This window comes from Oxyura jamaicensis, chromosome 2 (genome assembly GCF_011077185.1).
Source record: "Oxyura jamaicensis isolate SHBP4307 breed ruddy duck chromosome 2, BPBGC_Ojam_1.0, whole genome shotgun sequence".
Taxonomy (NCBI): Eukaryota; Metazoa; Chordata; class Aves; order Anseriformes; family Anatidae; genus Oxyura; species Oxyura jamaicensis.
This window is the reverse complement of record NC_048894.1, coordinates 95,451,485-95,472,613: the sequence shown is the minus strand read 5'-3', so window position 1 is coordinate 95,472,613 and position 21,129 is coordinate 95,451,485. Positions and strand designations below refer to the sequence as shown.

The following is a 21,129-nucleotide window of genomic DNA, read 5'->3' as shown; positions in this document are numbered from 1 at the left end:
TACCGATGTCTTGGCTCTTCAATTCAGATAAATCTTAAGACAGGAGTGAGCAACTAGACTGGTTGCTTTAAATACCAGTCAATAACATGATTTTAGTTTCTTTTCTTTCTCTGTTCAACTGCTACAGTAAATCAACTATTTATGTCAACCACAATAAAGTATCTCTTTTCTCCCCCCCCGCCAAAAGATCCAGAACCTATTATTGGTTTTAAGCCAGTTTGATTTCTTATTCGGGAATGATGATTAAAACAAGTGGTAATATTAAAAAAAGTGAGACTAAAAGAAGTAAAAATTTTCCAAAAATAAATCCTGGGTGATCAGAGATTGCTGTTTTCCCTTTTTTGATCTTATTATATTTCTCTTTTTATTATATATCAAGGAGTTGGTACTGAATTATTTTAATGAAGTTTTTCAGGTAGTTTTTTTACTCACATTTTCCAAATGTAAAATTTTCCAAAAGTAAAATTTGACATTGTAACTTAATTGTTAACACAATAATTAAAGAAAGGATTCCTGAATCCTATTTATTGTCTTACCACTGAATCCTATGGCACGCAGACAAATTACTTCAAACATGGCTCTCCTAAAGTTACTCTTGTTAAAAGATACACACTTTATTAATAGATCTCCTACATCTCTATATTAAAAAAATTTACACCAAAAACTGTAGGGACCAAACCATATCATTACTCCCACTGTCTATAAGCCATACAGAGCTAATACAGTTGCTTAATTTCTCCTGAACATTAACAAAAGCTACACACTGCAAACAGGATACAAGGTAGAAAGGAAGTAAGGGACAACTGGAAAAAATAATTCAGTTGAATTTGCAGGATTAGCAATTAAGGCAATTTGACATAAAATTCAGGATGAAGAAGTGTCAAGAGAAAAATTTTCTACTGTGACTTTTTAAAGTAGAACTGCACTTCAAGCTCTTTACTTCAGAATTACCAATTGTGCCCTGAAGCTTAGGCTACACAGCTCCACAGAATGAATAACGTGATCCTGCTGAAACCAGACACACCATTATGGGTATGGCCTCACCAGTACTGAACAAAGACAAGAATTTTAGTCAATCTGCTGGCCACATTCCTCCTAATGTAGATCATGGTGGTTTGCTCTGCTCATGAGAGGAATGCACTGTGAACTCACACGCAGCTTGGCACCTATTTTTTAACTGCTACTGCTGTGCTGCTCAGCAAGAACTCGTGCATGACTTTATTCTACTCCAGAGGCAGAGTTGAATACATACCCTTATTGAAATGTGATGTGATTTCTCTTGGCCAACCTCAAGCTTCACCAGGTTGCTCTGAACTGAAGCTCTGCCAGTTAGCACGTGCCATTCCCTCCATCTTATCCCTGTCTACAAACTCACTGGGTGCATCCTATTTCATGACCCAGGCCACCAAACATTGCACAGCATTGGCCTCACCATCAGCTCTTCACATATTTCTGACCAAACACTAAACTGACTCCAATCGATTTCTCTGAAATTGCTGTTTACGATAAACACCCTCTAAAAAGCTGGTAAGGAAACAGGGAAAACTCAAACAAGCTTTTCCCTCACCTGAGAAGCATCTTCATTTATATTTATAACTTGAAGATTCTCCAGAACTCATTCCCAACTCAAACCAATTGGCCTGTTCGTACTTCAGGAAACTTCACTAATCATGTTTTTTTTTCTAATTTGCTTTAAATGTCTCTGATGCTGAGCTTTAGAATTGGACAACCCCACCAGAGAACTGTTTCTATTTATCCTTTCTAGTTCAAACTACAACAATCCAGTTTCATAGACCAATCCTATTTTTCAAAGGCTACAGTTTCTGCAGCAGTTTTACTTATGAGAGCAAGTATAATTTACAAATCAAAATTATTCTATCACATCAGTACTGAACAGATGATTACACATATAAATCAAGAAGTTCAAGTTGAAGGTGTTAATAAGATTAGCATAATAATGATTAAAATAATCTGATTTTCAATAGACTTAAAATCCCTCACCAAAAAAATGGACGAAACAATGTGTCTATAACTGCATAAGAGGGCACTAAAGGGAGGTGCTCTCCACCTTCCTCCCACGCAACAGTAGGCCAAAATCTGCCATCCATCCTTTGAATTAGATACCTAAAAAATGAAGTTTCACTTAAATGGTCTTGGAAATTGTTCCAACATGAACTCTGCTCCTCTTATACTGCTCTCAACAAGCTTCTGTGGAAAAAAAATGAGGAGAGCAGCCACAGGAGGTCTAAAAGAGCTATAATATCAAGCTGAATGGAATAATAACATGAATGTCAACCAGGATCCACTTCCCATCCCACACCTTGAAGACTGGAAAACACTGTTTCTGATGGAAAGAAATGGATTGTCCCAGTACATAAAGATTATGCTATCTTAAAATGTCATCACACATTGGTGTATATGTTCTTTTTGCAAATAATTTTGGCCTTTTGAGAGTTCAGTCTTCAGTTACTAAAATTGTTACAATTCCATGTAGAGGACTGAGGAAAGGAAAATAGCATGAAAACTGCTGCTGTTTGTGACATCTAGAAGTTGAAAGTTAAAGCTTCCTCGACATTAGATGGACATATGAAGCCGTGGGTGAGATGCTCAGGACTTGTTCAGAAAACAGTTGTTATGTAACCTCAGGGAAATTAGTATAGAAAAAGTCTTTTTCACACAAGGTGAGAAAGAAGAGGAAAATGGGATGCTGCCTAGTCTTTTCCTGTCTTTCAAATTTCCTCTTTTTTCTAATATTTATAGCATAATGTTACATTTTTCTGTCTGTAGATCTAATTACATGTACTCAGGCCTGACCACAATACAGGATTGAAAAGAAGACGAGGACTGACAGAAAATAACTATATTCCCAATGCTTGACTGTGCTAATGGATGCCAGCATTTCTGGCAGCCCTGAGGTTTGATTTTTACCTAGCAGCAGAAGCAGGTATCATGGGCATGATCCTGTGTCCCTTTTCAGGTCTCAAGACTGATGCAGACCGATCTGTATTTAAGGATTTTACATAGTTGGAACCACATGGCTTAGGTGAAAAATACATCACCTTAACTTTTAGCAGAATAATCTGGACAAATCTTATGCTGAAAAACTAAAACAGCAATACAGAGAATCATTTCCTCTTACTTGAAGCTAGTCAGGTATCTAATAGACGCGTATAACTGGGAACCCAAAAGGACAGAATATTTTCTTAAACCTAGTCTCTTTAAAGCCACACATCCAAAACAACTGAAGTGTACTTTTATTAAAGAAAATAAACATGATAGGCTAGACATGTACTAATGGAACCACCTAAGTCACAAGTCCGTGACCTCAAGCTAGAGTAATGGACACGGCTCCATTGCAATAGCTGCGCAACACTGACATACCTGGGAAGGACCACCACACAGTCAGTAACAATAAGTTTGCAGCAATATACTCCAAGTTAAATCTTAAATCTAGTACTTATATTAAGGAAAAAGACACACAAGCTAACACACATCAACTCAGAGGGAACGTGAACTTTGAAATTTCAGTGACAGCGCCAAACCAGATCCACACTGACATTTTACAACATATAAATTCAATATTCTGACTTTTGAAATAAACATGCTGTGTTGAAATGAAAAAGAATATAGAAGTGTTTTTTACCTGATTCTTTGAGTCCTCAAATCTTCTTTTTGGTAAACTCTGCTAAAAAATTTCAAAAGCAATGTACGGACAGGAAGGAGGAGATTCCGCTGCTGGTATAGTGTATATACTGCTTTTATCAAGGGTTCTGTAGCCACTGGAACAAAAATATAGAAAAAAAATATCAAATAGTGCTGCTTAATCTTCTGATTTCATACATACACACACACATATTACATATAATCTGTATCTGCAACTACCTACAGTTATTTCCATAGGGGAAGTACCAAAAAGCTTCAAAACCAACCACTGGAAACATACGTGAATCGGTAAAACACCTTGCTGTGTAGCTTATGAAAGAAGCACGCAGCTATAGAGACAGCATGTACATGAAAACTTCAGAGCTTCCTGAAGACAGTTCATTAACTACCTTGAAACCAGTGCAATAAGTAATAAATTCCTGTTTTCCACAGCTATCTTCCACATCCTTTTTCCCTAGCGCAATAACTTCACGTCACTGGTCTCCTTTACTCTGCACCTTGTTTCCAAAACCTCACCGCCACTGCCTTCAGTTATCTCCATGCTATCCCTCCCTGCCACACACACATCAGCCTCATCAGCTCTCCACGTCTTCAAACCAGCTGGCTCCACACCACATTTGCTGATTAACCAGAAAATACATACCTTGAGAGCCACTGGCAAGCCGCTACAATGAGATCTGCTAAACTTGCACTGCAACCTTTTCTTCTCTGAAGCTTTAGCCAACTACGCTTTATCACCAGACTTACAACAATGTTTGAGTTCTAACCTCATGTCAAAGGTGGCTAAAACTGGCCAGCAAGTGCAGAAGTTATTATAGTAGACTGAAAAAGAGACCAAACATTTTCTTTAGAAGCCAGATTGAAATATTGGAAGTAAAATTAACAAAGCGTGAAAAAATATGATAATCATACAAATATCTGAATTCTGAGAAGACAAGTCTAAAAGAACAGGGAAGTATCTGAAAAGATAAGAGACATGAAGAGCACTACCCTTCACTCAAGATGTCTGAACAGGGCTTGATCCCAGTGAACTAATTGCTGTCAAGATGTACTTAACTAGCAGTAATCACTTATTTTCATTGTTTTCATAATCCACGATCACAAAACTTTTGTTTTCCATTCAGGTGTACAAAGCAGTTAAAGTTACGCATTCAAAACCAGACACGATGATGTGTTCCACACTGAACAGAGCTACTGTTGCCCCTGAAGACCACATTTTAACAAGAATGCTCCATACTAAAAATGATTACAGGCCAAGTTCAGGGGCCACTCTTAATCGAAAATCTCCAGTAAAACCAGGGAATGTATTTAAGTTACTATACAGAGATTCTCAGGAAAAGACACACTATAAAAAGCACCTGAAATGGCATGGGCATGCTTAATCATAATGCAGGGAACCACTGAGAAGCTGAAATCTAACAAATCTGTCAACCAAGAAATACATCAAATATTAGAATGAATTTTAATTAAGATAAATTATTAAGCTCTTTTTTTTTGCACTAGGAACATTAACTTATTCATTCACATACTTCTCTAATGAAGATTTATCTTGGACTCCATTTCCTAAACAGAACACTTGCTTATTCTCAATTGGCTAGCAGTTCATTAATTAGCTGGAAATCACAAAGGTTAACGGAAAGTTTTATAAGAAATAAATATTCTAAGCATGTCGAATATTCAGCCACCTTCAAATAACTCTCCATGGCACATTCAGTAAAGCATGTCCTACTGTTTGAATTGCTTCCTATCAACAGAACAAGTTTAAAAACAAAAGCAATTTTAAAATGCATTATTTAAAAGCAGTATTTAAAAGGTCCACATTGTACAGACTTCCAAAATGCAGCTCTGGTCCTCATAGGTTTTAACATATTCCAATTTTAATCAGCATGTGCCCATCTTCCTTCTGAAGTGACTGCCTGTTCCCTCTCAGTTGAAGAAAATTTATCAAAAATACAACTAGCAGGTAAACTGCTGCTAAAGTTAGACCTGAGAAATGCAAGAAAGCAACAGACCTTCTAATTATGAAGAGCAGATCCAGAGTTTGATCTTAAACAAAGGAGATAAATCTTCAGATGTCAGCTCAAAGCTCTTCTAGACATCCAAAGTAAATGGTATGTTTCACCCCAGCATAGATAACTACTCAAAGTAGGCAGTCCTGAAAAAACAGGACTGTAAAGATGCCACCATATTTTTGTTGCATAAAGCTGAAGAGGTTGACCATGTTTTTATTTCATCTCTAGTTGTTTTTTCTGTCTAGATTTCCCCTTTCTTCATTTCCATTTTGTTCTAAGAAAACATTAACAGCTCTTTTTTTTGCATTGTCTTATTTATATATATATATATATTTATGTATGTATACACACACACACACCCCTTCTCAATTTCAGATACGCTTTAAACATTTCAGACTTATCTTCAGCATGTACCAACTTTAGGAATATCATCTGATACAGTACAGTTCAAAACTTCTAGAACACCATCAAAAGAATCAAGAAAGGAAGTTTTTTTGTTGTTGTTTTTGTTTTTTTCCCATAGGATGGTTTAGGCTGGAAAAGACCTCTGGATATCACTGGGTCTAATGCCTCTGGCTCAGGCAGGATCACCTAAAGCTGGTGGCCAGGACCACGTCCATATGGTTTCTGAATATCTCCAAGGAGAGAGATTTCCAAGGTGGGAACTCCACAACCTCCCTGGGCAACCTTTGCCAGTGCTCAGTCACACTCACAGTGAAGAAGTATTTCCTGATGCTCAGAGAAATCTTGCTGTGTTTCAGTTTTTGCCCACTGCCTCTTGTTCTGTCATTGGGCACCACTGAAAAGAGCCTCGTTCTGTCCTCTTTAGAGGTATTTATAGACATTTAAAGTTTCCACCAAGCCTTCCCCTCTCCAGGCTCTCTCAGCCTTTCCTCGTAGGAGACATGCTCCAGTCCCTTAACCATTTTCATGATCTTTCGCTAGACTCTCTCCAGTAGCTCCATGTCTCACTTGAAGTGGGAAGCCCAGAATGGACACAGTACTCCACGTGGCTTTACCAGCGCTGAGTGGAAAGGATGAATCACCTCCCTTGACCTGCTGGCAAGGCTTCTCCTCACACAACCCGTGGTCAACATGATGTCCACCCACATCCTTTTCTGCCAAGCTGCTCTCCATCTGGGCAGCCCCAGCACGTTCTGGTGGATGGGCCTGCTCCTTCACAGGTGCAGGACTTTGCTCTTCCTCTTGCTGAACCGCATGAGGTTCTTGTCAGCCCATTTATCCAGCCTGTTGAAACTATACTTCCTCTACGTCTAGCAAATGAAGTTTAATCTTACATCTAGTCAGGCTTTTAGTACTGCACAAGGATTATCTAGAAGGGACAAGATAAATTGTTCACACAAACAGATACAGATTCCTGAGGTAAACAATTTCCTGCTTGCAACAAAATTCCTAAACCTTTACAGAATAAGAAGACAAGATCCATATGCATCAATCTTTTGGAAGTTCACTTAATTTTTTGTTTGTTTGTTTTTAAAGCTTATTTATTTTCTGCACTCTTGAGGAGAATTGTTTTACTAAAATGGCTACTTTGGTCAGAAAAACACAAGAAATTCTCCTCTATCTGGCAAGAGTCTAGCAGAGAAAGCAAAATTCAATGTTTTACTACAAAGAAAAGTGTGAAGCATCTGATACAATAGTTGGAAACATATTTCTTTAGTATCAACTCTTCTGCTTTGGCTCAGATGATGAGACTGGCACATCTCTGACTGTGGACTATTACTTGCCTTCAGCAGGAAGCTAAATTTTGTAGTATAGATAGGAATGATTACTTATTATCTTTGTTGTCAGGGAGATAGCATTTTCTATAAATGCCACTTGGCTGTGGAATTTAATTCTACCAGACTGGTAAGACACAATAGACCACTGTCACCTTTAGACTTACTGAGAAATTCCTTTCTTTAAGAAGTCCTGCATCAATCAGTGAACAGACGTGGCAAACAAAGTCAGGAATTATTTTAGTGAGGGGATGGGAACAGAACCCAAAACACTGTGTTGAGCGCGCATGTCGTAACTGGAAATGTGTTTTCCCTTGGAAAAGGATTAAAATCAAACGCTACAGCAGCATTCATCAGAGTTATCTTGGTATTTCATAGAATCATAGAATGATTTGGGTCTGGAAGGGACTTTAAAGACCATCCAATTCCAACCTGGATGGGGACACCTCCCACTAGACTAGGTTGCTCAAAGCCCCATCCAGCCTGGCCTCGAACACTTTTCACATTACCATAGAACTAGAATGGCCATCTGACATTACTCAATGATGTCTACAAGCTACATTAATTATTTTAAATAAGGACTAAAATATTAAAATATCATGCAAATCTCCTTCCTAGTAATTATTATTTTTTCCAGTAAAGAAAAAAAAACTTATTCTTCCCATTTACAAGAATGTCTTAAGAAGTAAAACAGAAGACAGGTACACAAATATATACTTTGTATATCAACACCACAAATCTAGCAGCATTCCTAATAATGAAGCAATTTTCAGTGCCATGTGGAGGGATACGACCGTGAAACTCAATTTACCTCCACAGACAAAACACACTATGGATGTAACAACCAAAGGTGTAAGACAAAGTAACCCGCAAAGAAAACAGGTAACTCAATCTCTTTGTCAGTGCCTACATTTTACTTTTTAGAAACCGCCCACATCTTACCTTTGTTCTGCTGTATTTGCATTAGTCTCCAAGTCACACCAAGCAATCTGTTCACCTGCTTGCTATTCAGCCTGCTGCCGTCCTGGAGAGTATCTGTCACAAATTTCCTTATCATGTCCAACCAACCAGAATCTGCCTGAAGTGTTGAAGCACTTGCTAGTGAAACCATTATGTCACACAAGGTTAAGTTCAGTAAAAGATGGTCTACACTGTTTGAGGGTGTCATACAATACTTGTTGCTAAGGAGGAACGGAGGGAAAAAAAAAAAGAAAAAAATCAAAAAAAAATTACACTTTTTAATGTACTGTTACTTCAGTAGGAATTATACCACATAGGGAAGGAAAATTATAAATGCTTAAGTTTTAAAGCAAATACACGTTTAAAAAGAGTCTTCATATTTGACTTTTACACCACTTTCAGGTAAATGACAATTTTTGGTTTGCCACCATAATGGCTATTTCTTGTATTTGTAGCGGCAGTGAGAACCAAAGCTGTAAATTGTTTCTCTACGGCTGATTTCTCCTCTGAGATTTTTACCCTGGTCTAGCACCACTTTTAGGTGACTGGAACAGGAAAAGGAACACTAGAAAAACGACCCCTTAGTTTTGTTTTTTTGTGTTTCTTCTTATGTGAAGAATCACATGGATTTTGTCACTGTCACACAACTAAAAGCACAATGAAGAGCATACAGAAATTCATTTATGTACCTTTATCCAATCTCCTGGGGCATAAGACACATTTATCACCGTTACTATATCCTTTAGAGGTCTGAAAGTCAAAATTAAGGGTTACCAAGAAAGGAATCAAGGATGTTGCAGCTTGACATCTAATGCTGGAACTTCACTGCACGCTGACTGAACACCCACAGTATACAAAGTCACAGCATTCATCTACAGAATATGAATGCCTATGTTCAGAACATGATAGAGAGTTGTGAAAGTGACATAACAGAGCACTTTACCCTGTGCTTAAGTCTAGTCACTCTTAATTCAATAAGCCAACTGCTAACATATGGAGAAGTAAATCTCAACCTATGGGCTTAATTTACACATTGCATAAATGCTATTATCTTTTTTCATGTTCAGAACGTGGTGACACTAAGGGCTATCAGCAGTACTGTGATAAATTTCTGCTACATTTTGCAAAGCGGAGAAGGAAGGAAGCCTTAAAATGCCATGTGAGATTTCTAAATGCAAGCCTTTACACCAATATATGGGTAAGTTGGGAAAACAAAAGGCCACTATTTTTATTTACATGACATGAGGCTAAGTTTTTGGAAGTCCTCAATTAATATCCAAAACAAAACCACAAAAGTCTCCAGTAGCTATCCAACAGCATGCTTATTTTAAGTGCAAGAATGGGGCACGATCTAGCAGTATAGTAAAGAATGATGCACAGAATTTTGGTAACTCAGGGTGTCACCTACAAGACAAGAAAGATGGTTGTGTTGCCCAACTACTAGTTCTCAGATTTTCAGTTTCAAGAAAGGGAGTTCAGGTCAAAACCTGAAAAAGCAAAACATTTTTTTGGCTTTATCAACTTAATGGACAAGGCTAGCTGAAATGAAAATACTTCACTAGGAGCTATGCTGCACCTCTGATCTATGTGCCCTTCCAGGAAGGAAAAATGCAATATTTCAAATACCAAACGTGATTTCAAACGCAAATATACCTGCAGCATGATAGACCCCTAGAATAAAGCAAGGTTCCACTATGACAGCTCCATTTTCAGTAGCACAGTTTGCAGTACTTTCACTTCTTTAAAACAGCTTTTTCATTTCTACTGGAGGACTTTCAGATGATTTCCTATACAATACTTTTAATAAGTACAACCAAAACTCTCTGGCTGTACAGACCTCCCAGGAACACACAATAAAAAGTTTTACAGCATTAAGAACTTGGTAAGGCTCACAGATATTGTCTCATTTTATGAAACTAAAAGCTGTTAACACAACATTGATTTTATTCTTACCCTTTCCATGAATCTTTCTTTTTGTGCCTTACTGTTTCTTGTAAATAGTAAGGAAAACTACGCATGAAGTGGTGCTTGAAATCAACAAGGTAATTCATTCGGAGCCATAGTTCCTATTAAGGAAAGCAGATGACAGAAAACAAGGTAGTAAGTGAAAAATAGCAATGCAATCATGCACAACCTGGAAGATCCACAAAACAGAGTAAAATTGTGATACGATTCAAGACTGAGGGATAACATTTAATCCAAACTGGACCAGCATGCGTTCCTAGCACATACTAAAGTGGATATACACAATATTAATCCAAGTGAGTTAGAGATATGAACTGAAAGTGCTTTTACATTAATTTATCAGTGAACTCTGATTTACTTGCAGTAACTGTCCTGAATTTTCCCTTAAGACATACTCTGACACTGCCTTCATCTTTCCCATTATTAACATACTCGTAGCTCAAGACTTCCAACAGAACATCTTACTGAAAAAAGGTCATCCTTACAGAATAAGGTTTTTATATTCAAAAAGAATTTTACCTTTTGGGTTAACAGACACTAAGTCACCATTCCACAAGCTATCTAGCAGAACCCACCGCACACACACAGAAGCTTGCATTGTTGTTAAATTGATCATTAACAACAATCTTTTTTCTATATTCACGTATTAAGAGAATGACCATTAAACTATTTCAAAGAATAACAGGCTCCCACTAAGCGCATTCAGACTGTTTTTTTAAAAGATCTCTAATAAATGCTTTGGCCCTTAAAGCCCAAGGACTGTTTCATAAGCAAAACTTCCATTTTCAAACTGAGCTATTTGAATGTGCTTTATATATAAGGTAACTATAAAGGAACAGAGAAAATACAATTATAAAACACAGTATCCTCAAAAAAAAATTGTATGGACGTCAGATTTTCTTCTGAACATCTTAAGGTCACAATTCACCTGTGTGTACCTAAAATGTCTTACATCTTGACACAGGAGCACTTCTTTCTTGGGACCAAAAGGCTAAGGCTTGGGACCCTACGGCTAAGGGCAGCAGCCCTAAAGCACCCTACAGAAAAAGGTTAGCAGCAGTAGGCTGCCACAGCCTCCTTTCTGCCTACTTCCAGGTGGCTCTGTAGAAAGGACAGAGGTAAATGGGAACAGCGTGTTTTGTTCAGGGACACTGAATTCAGCCCTCTCAGGCTGTCTGTGTACGTTGGCTAACTCCGGTGTAATGGGTTGATTCCAGATTTTTTGTAGTAATTATTCTGTATGCAGATTGTGTTCAGCACGTGAATCTAGAATCCTATACGGAGATAAAAGAGCTGTGTCAAGATATTCCTTCTAACTAGTCTCAACAGCCAAAATGACAAGAAAATTGTGTGTGTGTTTTCCTGTTTGCAAGGCCTTCTGAAGAGCAGCAAACATTGAAAAAAAAAAAAAAGGGTAATTGATTTATCGAAATAAAAGACAGACAAAATAATCAGGGCAAAAACTGTCTAAGATGCTTTCCAAAGCTCTTATTTAGGCTTTGATTCAGTGTCATGGGTGATACTACCAATCACGACACAGCAGCGTAGGTACTGCCAAGCCATTACTGACTTCATACAACCCTTGTCCCTTACCTTTCTAAGGGTTTAGGGTTTGTTTTTCCTCTCCACTACCCTGATGTGTAAAACCTTTCAATATTTAAAAACAAGAAGAGAGATAATCCATACCACACTTTGGTCAGATTTATATTCTAGAGGTTATCTGGGAGACAACGCTCCTTTTCTCCAATATGATTTTCAGGCTCATAAGTTTTTGTGCTGGTCTGTCATTCCTGGAGACTACTGCTGAATTCACTGCTTAGTTCAACAGATTCTTTCCTAGAGTAAGAGACCTGACAAAATCCAAACGCCAATTTTGCTCAAACCCCAGGCTTTTTCTCTCTCACCCAAGTATTTCCACTATTTCCCATCACCAACTCACTGGTTTCTGATCAAAACAACATGAACTCTCATTATTATGCCACGGATCACTTCTCCCTTACCATTTTGTATGTTTCATCGTGTCGCTTTGTGAGCTTCCACAATAAATGTATTATACTAAGCACTTGCTGCATAAGCTGCTGAGAATCTGATTCCAAAAGATTTCCGAGAATGGGAGCTGATTGTGCGGGAGATGCTTCAATCCAGCACTCTATCAGTAATGGAATTATTATCTCAATAAAACCTTTTAAGTTTTCAGCCGAGGACAGGCCTTTTTCTGCACTGTCCATTACACTTGCCAGAGACCTAAACGACAAAAGCAAAAAAAAAAAAAAAAGATAAAAGAAAAAGATAAAGATCACACCTTTAAAAACAGATTAAGCAATACTGCTTTCCTTTCTTTATACCAGAAAAAAGTATTTTTAATACATTAAAGGTTCACTTGATTTCTTGCTAAATATTTCAGTAAGGAAAAATGGGATCATAGAATCACAGAGTATCCCGAGTTGGAAGGGACCCATAAGGATCATCGAGTCCAACTCCTGGCTCCACACAGGTCTAACCCAAAAAGTCAGACCATAGTTCAAACCAACTACAACAAACCTGCTCCCGAGACTCCCTGCAAATCTGTGTGCTTCTATAACAGCTTCTTAGATTTCAGTACTTCTGTCCCCACTGTTACATGTAAGGTCTACAGAAATGCAGAAATACGATTTGTATTATCATTATCGCCTTCAAGCAACAGGTAAGATTTCACTGTGCTCAGCACAACAGAATCAAAAATTTCAACCTCAAGTTTTAAGCTCCTTGAAGCAAAATAATGAAACTGACTACAAAGCATTGTTAAACGCATGAGGTTTATTACAGTTAATAATGATCTTCAGCTATAATAAACGTAATGATTGCTCATCATAATAGAAATAATTCTGCAAAACCATAACCAATTCCTGTTGAGACAGCTTAGCTTTAATGCTCTGGAGAGCAACTAGCTCAAAAATTAGTAAAATGATCTGATAATAAACAAAAATTATCCCAAAATAAAAGAGATTTCATTTAAATCAAGCTAGTATACATCTCCCAGAAAGCAAGAAAACCAGGATTTTTTTTTCTTGATTACACTTCTGTTTTCTTTTCCAAAAGGGATTATCAACACAAATGATAAAATACTGCTCCTAGATAAATTCAGGCAGCATAAATCCATTTTAAGAAGAACGTTCTTTAAAGATAGTAACTCATGAAGCATTCTTGCTATTTTAGAGCAATACAGAAGCTTTTGGATTTGTTTCTAAACAACAAAAGAGCGAGCTCTTAAAAAGTTTTTTTTTAAAAAAAAAACAAAAAACAAAAACAAAACAAAAAAAAAAAAGAGGAGCAATGTTAACTTCAACACATAATTGCTGACATTGTGAAAACAGAATCATGGAACACAAAATGCTCATAGCAAGGAATTTCTATAATTCTAAATTCTTAATATAAGTAAAAATTGGTATGCTCAGTTTCCTATTAAACACCTTCCAATTTCAGTGATGTTCTCCAATAAACTTTTCTTTAGAGGTAAACACCCAAAATTAACTCTGAAAAACTACTTGCTTTCTTTCCACAGGTTGTATACAAATATTTTAATTTTGTATCGAATTAAAGAGATTAATCAGTTTTCTCTGGTCATCCTATCAAGCCATCCAATTCGCCGTATCTTTCAAAAAAGCTTTTTTTTTTTTAAAAAAAAAAAAAGCAACAACAAAAAACCACCTCAACACTAACAGCAACAACCAATATATGCAGTCAACTTAATTTTGCTTTTTGTATTTAAAAAGGACTTTTATTAACTATTTACTCTGTAGACACTACAGTGAAGACATCAGTTTCTTTTAGACTATAGGGTTTAAGGTGAATAACTCTAATGTAGACATCTAAAGACACAGTAGACAAATCTCATCTTCTAGTTATACCCATCACAAATCCTGCAGCATCACTGGATGAGTAAATTGCTACCAAGACGTCTAATTTCACTGAACAATGCTGTCCTGTAAATGCCAGTAACATAAGAATACTGGACACTTGGCTGAGATTCTGAAGTGTCAGTAATTGGGTAACATAGTTCTGAAGTCCTACTTTTAAACAATTTCTCTGAAAAGAATACCTGGTATTACAGCTGAGCTCTGGCATTACAGCAATCTCTTTCTGGACCAGAAAAATCACCTCATTAAACAATGAGCGGTCCATGAAACCTGAGAACACACACCTCAAGATTCCTACCTTCCTACCAAAGTGTAACAAAGCACAGCCCTGTATTTTAGTGCTCATTTGAAACAAGGAATGGGAAGAAAAAAAAAAAAAAGAATTGGTGCCAAAAGGGATACCCCACCCAGATGCTGAGATCATTTGGAAAAGAAAACTTAGCACAGCTTTCATGTCCCCCCTCAAAAGAAGTTCCTAGGTCTCAAAAGAAGCTCCTCGGTCTCAAAAGAAGCTCCTCTACACATGCAACGCTGATGGCAAAAGGGGTACATAATGACAAAGTATCAGTGCCATCTGTTCAGTGTGCATTTGATGAGTGCATCCTTCCCAATACACGCTCATAGGAACCAGGAGAGTTTGATGTCAATTAAAGTGTCCATCTTTTTTCACATATCTGTTAACACTATTCCTTAATAGCAGGGTGGCTCTGAAAAACACAAAGCTCATTACCTTCACTTTGGGATAAATTATTATTAAGGGGAGCTGTAAGATACTCATGTACGTAGCGCCTCAAGCTGTCGTTTTTCTTAAAATGCCAATATTCCTATAAGGAATACCAAACAAATTATTTTTTTTTTTTGTAACATAACTGCAACTTGACAGTAAGGGAGTGAAAAAAACTTAGGGAAGGGAAGTCAAGGAAGCATAAAAGAAACAGAAAATAGGAAAAGAACTGCTGGCCGCTTGAAATAAGAAGTCACTGGAAGTTAGAAATTTTTCTTTTGGTCTTGCAGTCTAAATCAGATTACTGTGCTCCTCTTCCTTAGGTACGCATCACCTCAGCTCTATTTTCCACTTCTGTCTATCTGATGCACAGCACACGTGTACATTCACTGTGCTTTGTCTTCCATTTCGGTCACTCAAGTCTTCTCCAATTTACTCCGCAGCTTCATTTTATCCTTTCTTGGCAGGAAAAGATGCTCTATCGTTTCGCTTCAGTACCGTTTCCAGTCCAAAAAAAGATGACACACCTTGGTACCACCAAATTCAAGCTGTGAGGGCCTTCCATTTTTCCAAACCTGAAACGAAGTGATGCAAAAAGCAGCGCAGTCAGCAGCAACACATCAGGCAGGGAACATGTTCTACCGATCTCCTACTTCATTGTGATCTTTAATTCACACATAGCAGGAAGACCTGACACACAACAGAACATAACAAAGCCTTAATACTTGAATTGCTGAACCATCCAGCATTCCAGAAGAGATCTATGCTGTTCACCAAATGCTGATAGCTGGAACACCCTTGGAAAATACTGTTCTGTAATCACTAGATCATCTAGGAGACGGCACCCCTACCTGATGGGCTTGCAAGATTAAAAAGATACAGGAACACACAAAAACATATTGGCAACTTTAAACATTTAAAATATAATTAATGGTGTTTGGAAGCCTACTTTTTAAAGAAAAAAGTCAAAACCTATTTGCAGTATTAGTGATGAGCCCTTTTACCACCAATACCCACATGCAATGCAATTAGTTACTTCCCGTTTGGCCACTCTTATTACCTATAGTTAAGACTCGATTGTTTCTGCACTGACTTCTTTAAACAAAAACACACGCATCACTTGAGATATTGGAGACCTTCAACAAAGCCATTTTGCACCGCTTACTAGAAGTCATTTCTGTCCCTGCAGTAATGGTCACAGCAGAGGCCCAGGAATGACCGTTGAAGGCCACAGTTGGGATTGGAAGAGACAGAATTAAACATTTTCAGAGTACTAGAAAAGATTTCAGAGAGAAGGGCTTCATGCTGTGGTTATCTTTCCTGTTTCTCGTGGCAAACAGAAAAGCCCCCAGGTAAATTCAACTCTTAACATCCCACGAATATCCAGTAAAACAAGCTCTACTACCCCCTTTGTACAGAAGGGCTGCACCAAGCAACGAGCAAATACAACAGAACGAGAACACTTTAGTACCTTGTGTGGCTATCCCTTCTCTTGCCATTCTTCTGTTCTGCTGCCATCAGCTCTGCCAACTTTGCCTCGGACGCTAGCAGTGTTTCCTTCTACTCTTCCGGCTCCTCCTCATGCTTGCGAACGGCTTTGTGAAAGCATTTATAACCAGAAGCGGATCACGATGTTTCACGGAAATCTAGCTCCTCAGAAAAGGGGAATCCAATTCAGGTGACACCAGGTGTGGCTTATGTTCCCAGACCCTGGATACAACGCACCTCCAGCTATTACAGGGCATGGCATAGCACACACTGCGCGTCACTCCGTGCACAATACAAGAGCCCCTGATACTCGGTGGTCCGTAACCGTACGCTGCTGACTGCAAGGTGAAGTCCGTAGGACCGTTTTGCACTGAAACCCTCCCCAGCCTCATGGCTGGATCTCACTGCTTTAGTTTCTAAGGTAGTTTTAACTGCAGCAGCTATTGTTGGACACCACCGAACTCTTAAGCTATGCCAACACCACTTGCGTGAGAATAAGCTGCACGTTTTACTTGGCTTAATATAGATTTCCAATACCTACCACAATTAACACACTATCCACCAAGAGGAAACCTACGAGAACAGGAATGTACGTCACCAAGACGGAGATTGAAAAGACCTGCTAATTCAGGCCCTTATCTGGGGTATTAAAAGAGAACGCCTCTTCTTCTGCACCTCCTTCAAAGGAATGAGGTGGACATAATGAAGGACCAGACAGTGGGATTTAAACCACTTTTCTGCCACTGACCTCCTAGATGAGTTTGGGAGAAACCACTTTATATCCATCCCACAGTCAGTCTTGCTCAGCAGCAAAACAAGGACTGTGGTGTCTCTTCAAACCCCCCTGAGATCTACGGATTAGAAGTGCTGTGTAACAGCTAAACAGCAGTTCTGCTTTCCAGGTAGGTCTTGCCAGCTGTTCTACCACCACATGGGTAACATCTATAGTCATAAATACACATGAGGATGGCAATGTTAAAAAGGTACCATAAGAATTGGGGACAGAGGGGCAGGGTTCTCCTCCAGTTTGAAGTGAATCAGAGAAGATGGAGAGAAACAAATAGGGTTAGTTCTTTCTCCCTAAACTTCAGTTCAGATCCAGTTGGAGCACTGCTAAAAACCCCAGACCTTTCTGCTCCTAAGCACACTATGCTGAGACACATTAATGAAAGTGGGGGAAAAAGCAGAGACACCCTTTACCCATAATGAAGACACGAACTTGGGAACTGATTTAGAATATCCAAAATTGGAAACTCAGCGGAGCTTCATACAGCCAGGTGCATCTTATCATACTATTTTACAAGGATTCAGAGGAAGAAATTACTCTCCTTCTCAAGTTATTAGAGACTCTTGAAGGTGAAAGCACAAAGTTTCAATCAAGTTCCTTTTTGCTGTGTAACAGATACATTCACATTTAGCATAGAGAAATCCCCATCTGCTTGCCCCCACACGTAATTGATACCCTGCAATAATCTGTAGTCTTCAGTTTGCAATCCAAAAAAACCACTAACAAGTTGCTCTTCCAGAATTATTATGGATAGCATAGTTTTTACTTGCTAACAAGCTATCTGCTGAGTTTTTCAAGCCACTGCAGGAAAACTGCACGTTACACTAAATACCCTGGAATACAACTAACAGACAATCCCACAATGAGAATTAAATAGTTGCTTTCAACAGCAGCAAGCCACAGTTCAACATTGTGACCATCCAGCTGACATGAACTAATTTGGGAATTCATGTTTTCTCACCTCAGTCTAAAGGAGGAGTTGATCTTTGGTCGAAAGCCACCGTTTTCATACAGCTGTATGTGCTGCTGATTATTTGCATGGACCTTCCAGCTTATACATATGGGGTTCCTCCCAGAATGAGGACTATCCTTTTGTTCCTGAAGCCCTTCGTCTTCAATCTCATTGGATCCATCTACCACAGCCTGGAGAAACTTCTTGAGCCTGATGAGTACGTTCAGCCTCCACTGCTGAGAAGTTACCCTGCGGTTTGGGTTAACAGACAGCATCCAGGAGAGTTTCTCTCTGCTCTTCAGTCTTTTTGACAGTTGCTGGTGAGAGATCAGCTCTACAAAATTCTTCAGTAATATAACACTGCGGTCTGTAAGGAGAGCTGGGTACGCTTCCAATAAAACATCCAGGACTTTCAATGAATCTTCCTGAATTCCCACGCTGATGTGAGTCATGGCACTGGAGAGATGGGCACTTACCAAGGGGAAAAACGGAGCAATCTGTTCAGCTCTTATTTTTGAAGCCAAGAATTGAAGCAGGTGAACAGCCGCTCCTCTGACACCAGAATCTTTGTCTGTAAACACAGCTGCCACCTCACTTATTATATTCGAAAGGTGGGCATCAATTACAAACGGATACTGAGACAGGAGCTCTTTGAGCCCCAGAAGTGCATTTTGCTTAACCCCAGGACTGTAATGGTGCATCTGTGAAAGCAGATCCTATAAGGAAAGAAACACGTACAATTGCTATCATTATCACTCTAAACTCATCGTTTCCTCACCTATTTTCTAGCACATTTTTTCCTAAAAATTAGAAAATACAGCATCTGTTCTAACAATGTATTGCTGTCTATAGCAGTGTTGTATGTTCAAAACAACTGTAATATTGGTTTAAAGCATAACAATTAAAATATCAGCAATATTCAGCAACAGGAAAAGCAAGATACCAGAACTTGTCCTTCAGGTAATTACATAACTGTCGTTCTCAAGTACATATACAAACTTACTGACTTAACAGAGGCACAACCAAGGATTGTCCTCTCACAGCTGGTCTCAAAAGCAGAGCTATAAAATTTTAGTCTCAACAGCTCTCTTCAGTTTAAGGGTTGCAAGATATGGAAGACAACGCAAAGGAAGGAAAGCAGAAGGTAAGCGTCAAGTCATTGTCATATCACAATATACCTTTATGTTAAGTTTTCTGTTTTGCGCAGTAAGCAATCCATCTTCTTTAAGCTGCTCAGGAATTTGTATGGCCTTTGTTTTGAAGGTGGTTTCTGTTGCATTTTCTAATTTTGGCTTTTTTTTCCCAACTTTTAATTTCACTTTCTGGAAGTCTTCTTGATGTTTCCTTTTTTTAGTCATTCTGATTCTCTGGAAAAAGACATTCAGAATTTTAATTTAATACATTACAAACAAATACATTTTCCACCCAAAAGCAGCAACTTCCTAGCAAAGGCAACTGTTTCACGCTCTTTCCTATGCATAAACTGTTGCCCACTACTGAGACAAGATGCTAAGCTAAACAGACCCGCAGGCTGATCCAGCAGAACTGTTCTTCTAGTGTCCGGAAAATATTCCACTGTTCCTTTGGTTGCCTTTCAATAAAAACAGTTCTCAGAGTAAAAAGATCACGTAAGTATCTTCATCTTCCACTGTTTTATCAGAGTAAGTTGTGGTTTTCTGTGTTTGTTTTTTTGTTTGTTTTTCTTTAACAAATGGTCCTGCTGATAAGGCAACTTTTTATGTACCTGACCCCTTGTCATGGCTGAAGAGCTCAGTTAACAGTTTCATTTCATTCGTACATTGTTTAAAAACTCGATCATTAACAACATACTTGTTTCCACAGGTAAAATCATGGGTCAGGCCTTCACTGACAACGGCAGCGTAAGAAAACTTCCACTACACTCTTAAAAGTCCAGGCTGTGCATTTAAGAATTATCATTAGGAAGAAGAGGGGGGAAAAAAAGAAGGTTAAAAGGGCACAGAGTAAAAAGAGGTTGAAAAACTAAGTCATTGAATAAGGCCTAAGAAATAAGGTAGCATAAATAGCTATATTTAGTTGCACAGTACTACTAGAATAGATATGCAATAACCAAAACAAAGCCCAGTTCCCAAACTTCTGTTTCTTGGCTTGGATACCTGTGTACAGATGAAAGTACGTCTAGTTCTACCAGACCAAAAAAAAACAACACTACACCACAGGATCCCTTATCTTCCTTCCCCGCTCACTGCCCCCATACGTCTTCTAAATTCACTCATAACAAAGCTCTAGAAGCTGATCTCACAATACTCAACACATCTTGTACAAATTGTGCCTGGATTTCTGATAATTAAGACAACGTATCCACGGTCCAAGGGCTCCTAGAGGCAGTCGCAGAGATTACTTACAATTTAAAAGCACGAAGGGGGGGACAAGCACGCAGTTATGATGCTGAGGTTTTAACATTTCATAACTTCCTAATAATAAAAGGTCATCTGTGCAGCTGGAAATCTGAATACGTCCAGATGTCATCGTATACAGACATATCCAGCTTTCAAGGTTCACGTCAGGTATGTAAACTTTTTGTTTCTTCAGGATGACAGCAGCTCTTTTGAGCTACTCTGGGTAACTAGCTTTTGCACATTATCAATAACCGATCTATAGGAAAACATCATGAACGCAGGGTTCAACATTTAAAGAGCAAATTAACTAAAAAAAATGAAATAAATCAACACAGGTGGTTAAACCTAGAAAATAAAACATCCCAACCATGATTGTTTTATGGCCACCACTCACTCTGGAAGGTAAAATTCCACAGCTGATTTTCCAACGGACTTCAGATTTGGTAAACCCGTGCTGCAGCACATTATTTCACCCACGCCCCACAGCTATACGTAAGAAGACTTTAACTGAAGCCTAAGTTTAGCATGAAGAACCTGCTGGCTGAAAAGACCTATACCTTGGGGT

The 21,129-nt window shown here is 38.5% G+C and overlaps 1 protein-coding gene across 3 annotated transcripts in view; it reads right to left on the bottom strand.

Annotated features, from left to right (window-relative positions):
- The window catches only part of TEX10 (testis expressed 10), a 55,352-nt gene that overhangs the window by 33,429 nt on the left and 794 nt on the right, over positions 1–21,129 (bottom strand). For 2 of the 3 annotated variants that reach the window (XM_035319876.1, XM_035319874.1), the window contains exons 2-7: positions 19,365–19,553; positions 18,196–18,902; positions 12,340–12,583; positions 10,328–10,440; positions 8,357–8,595; positions 3,644–3,779 (exon numbers count right to left, since the gene is read on the bottom strand). In XM_035319876.1, the coding sequence (XP_035175767.1) occupies positions 3,644–3,779; positions 8,357–8,595; positions 10,328–10,440; positions 12,340–12,583; positions 18,196–18,902; positions 19,365–19,544 (1,619 nt within the window). In that variant the 5' untranslated portion in view covers positions 19,545–19,553. Of the gene's footprint in view, positions 1–3,643; positions 3,780–8,356; positions 8,596–10,327; positions 10,441–12,339; positions 12,584–18,195; positions 18,903–19,364; positions 19,554–20,570; positions 20,728–21,129 lie in introns of those variants that run through there. The other variant, XM_035319875.1, reaches the window with a different exon arrangement.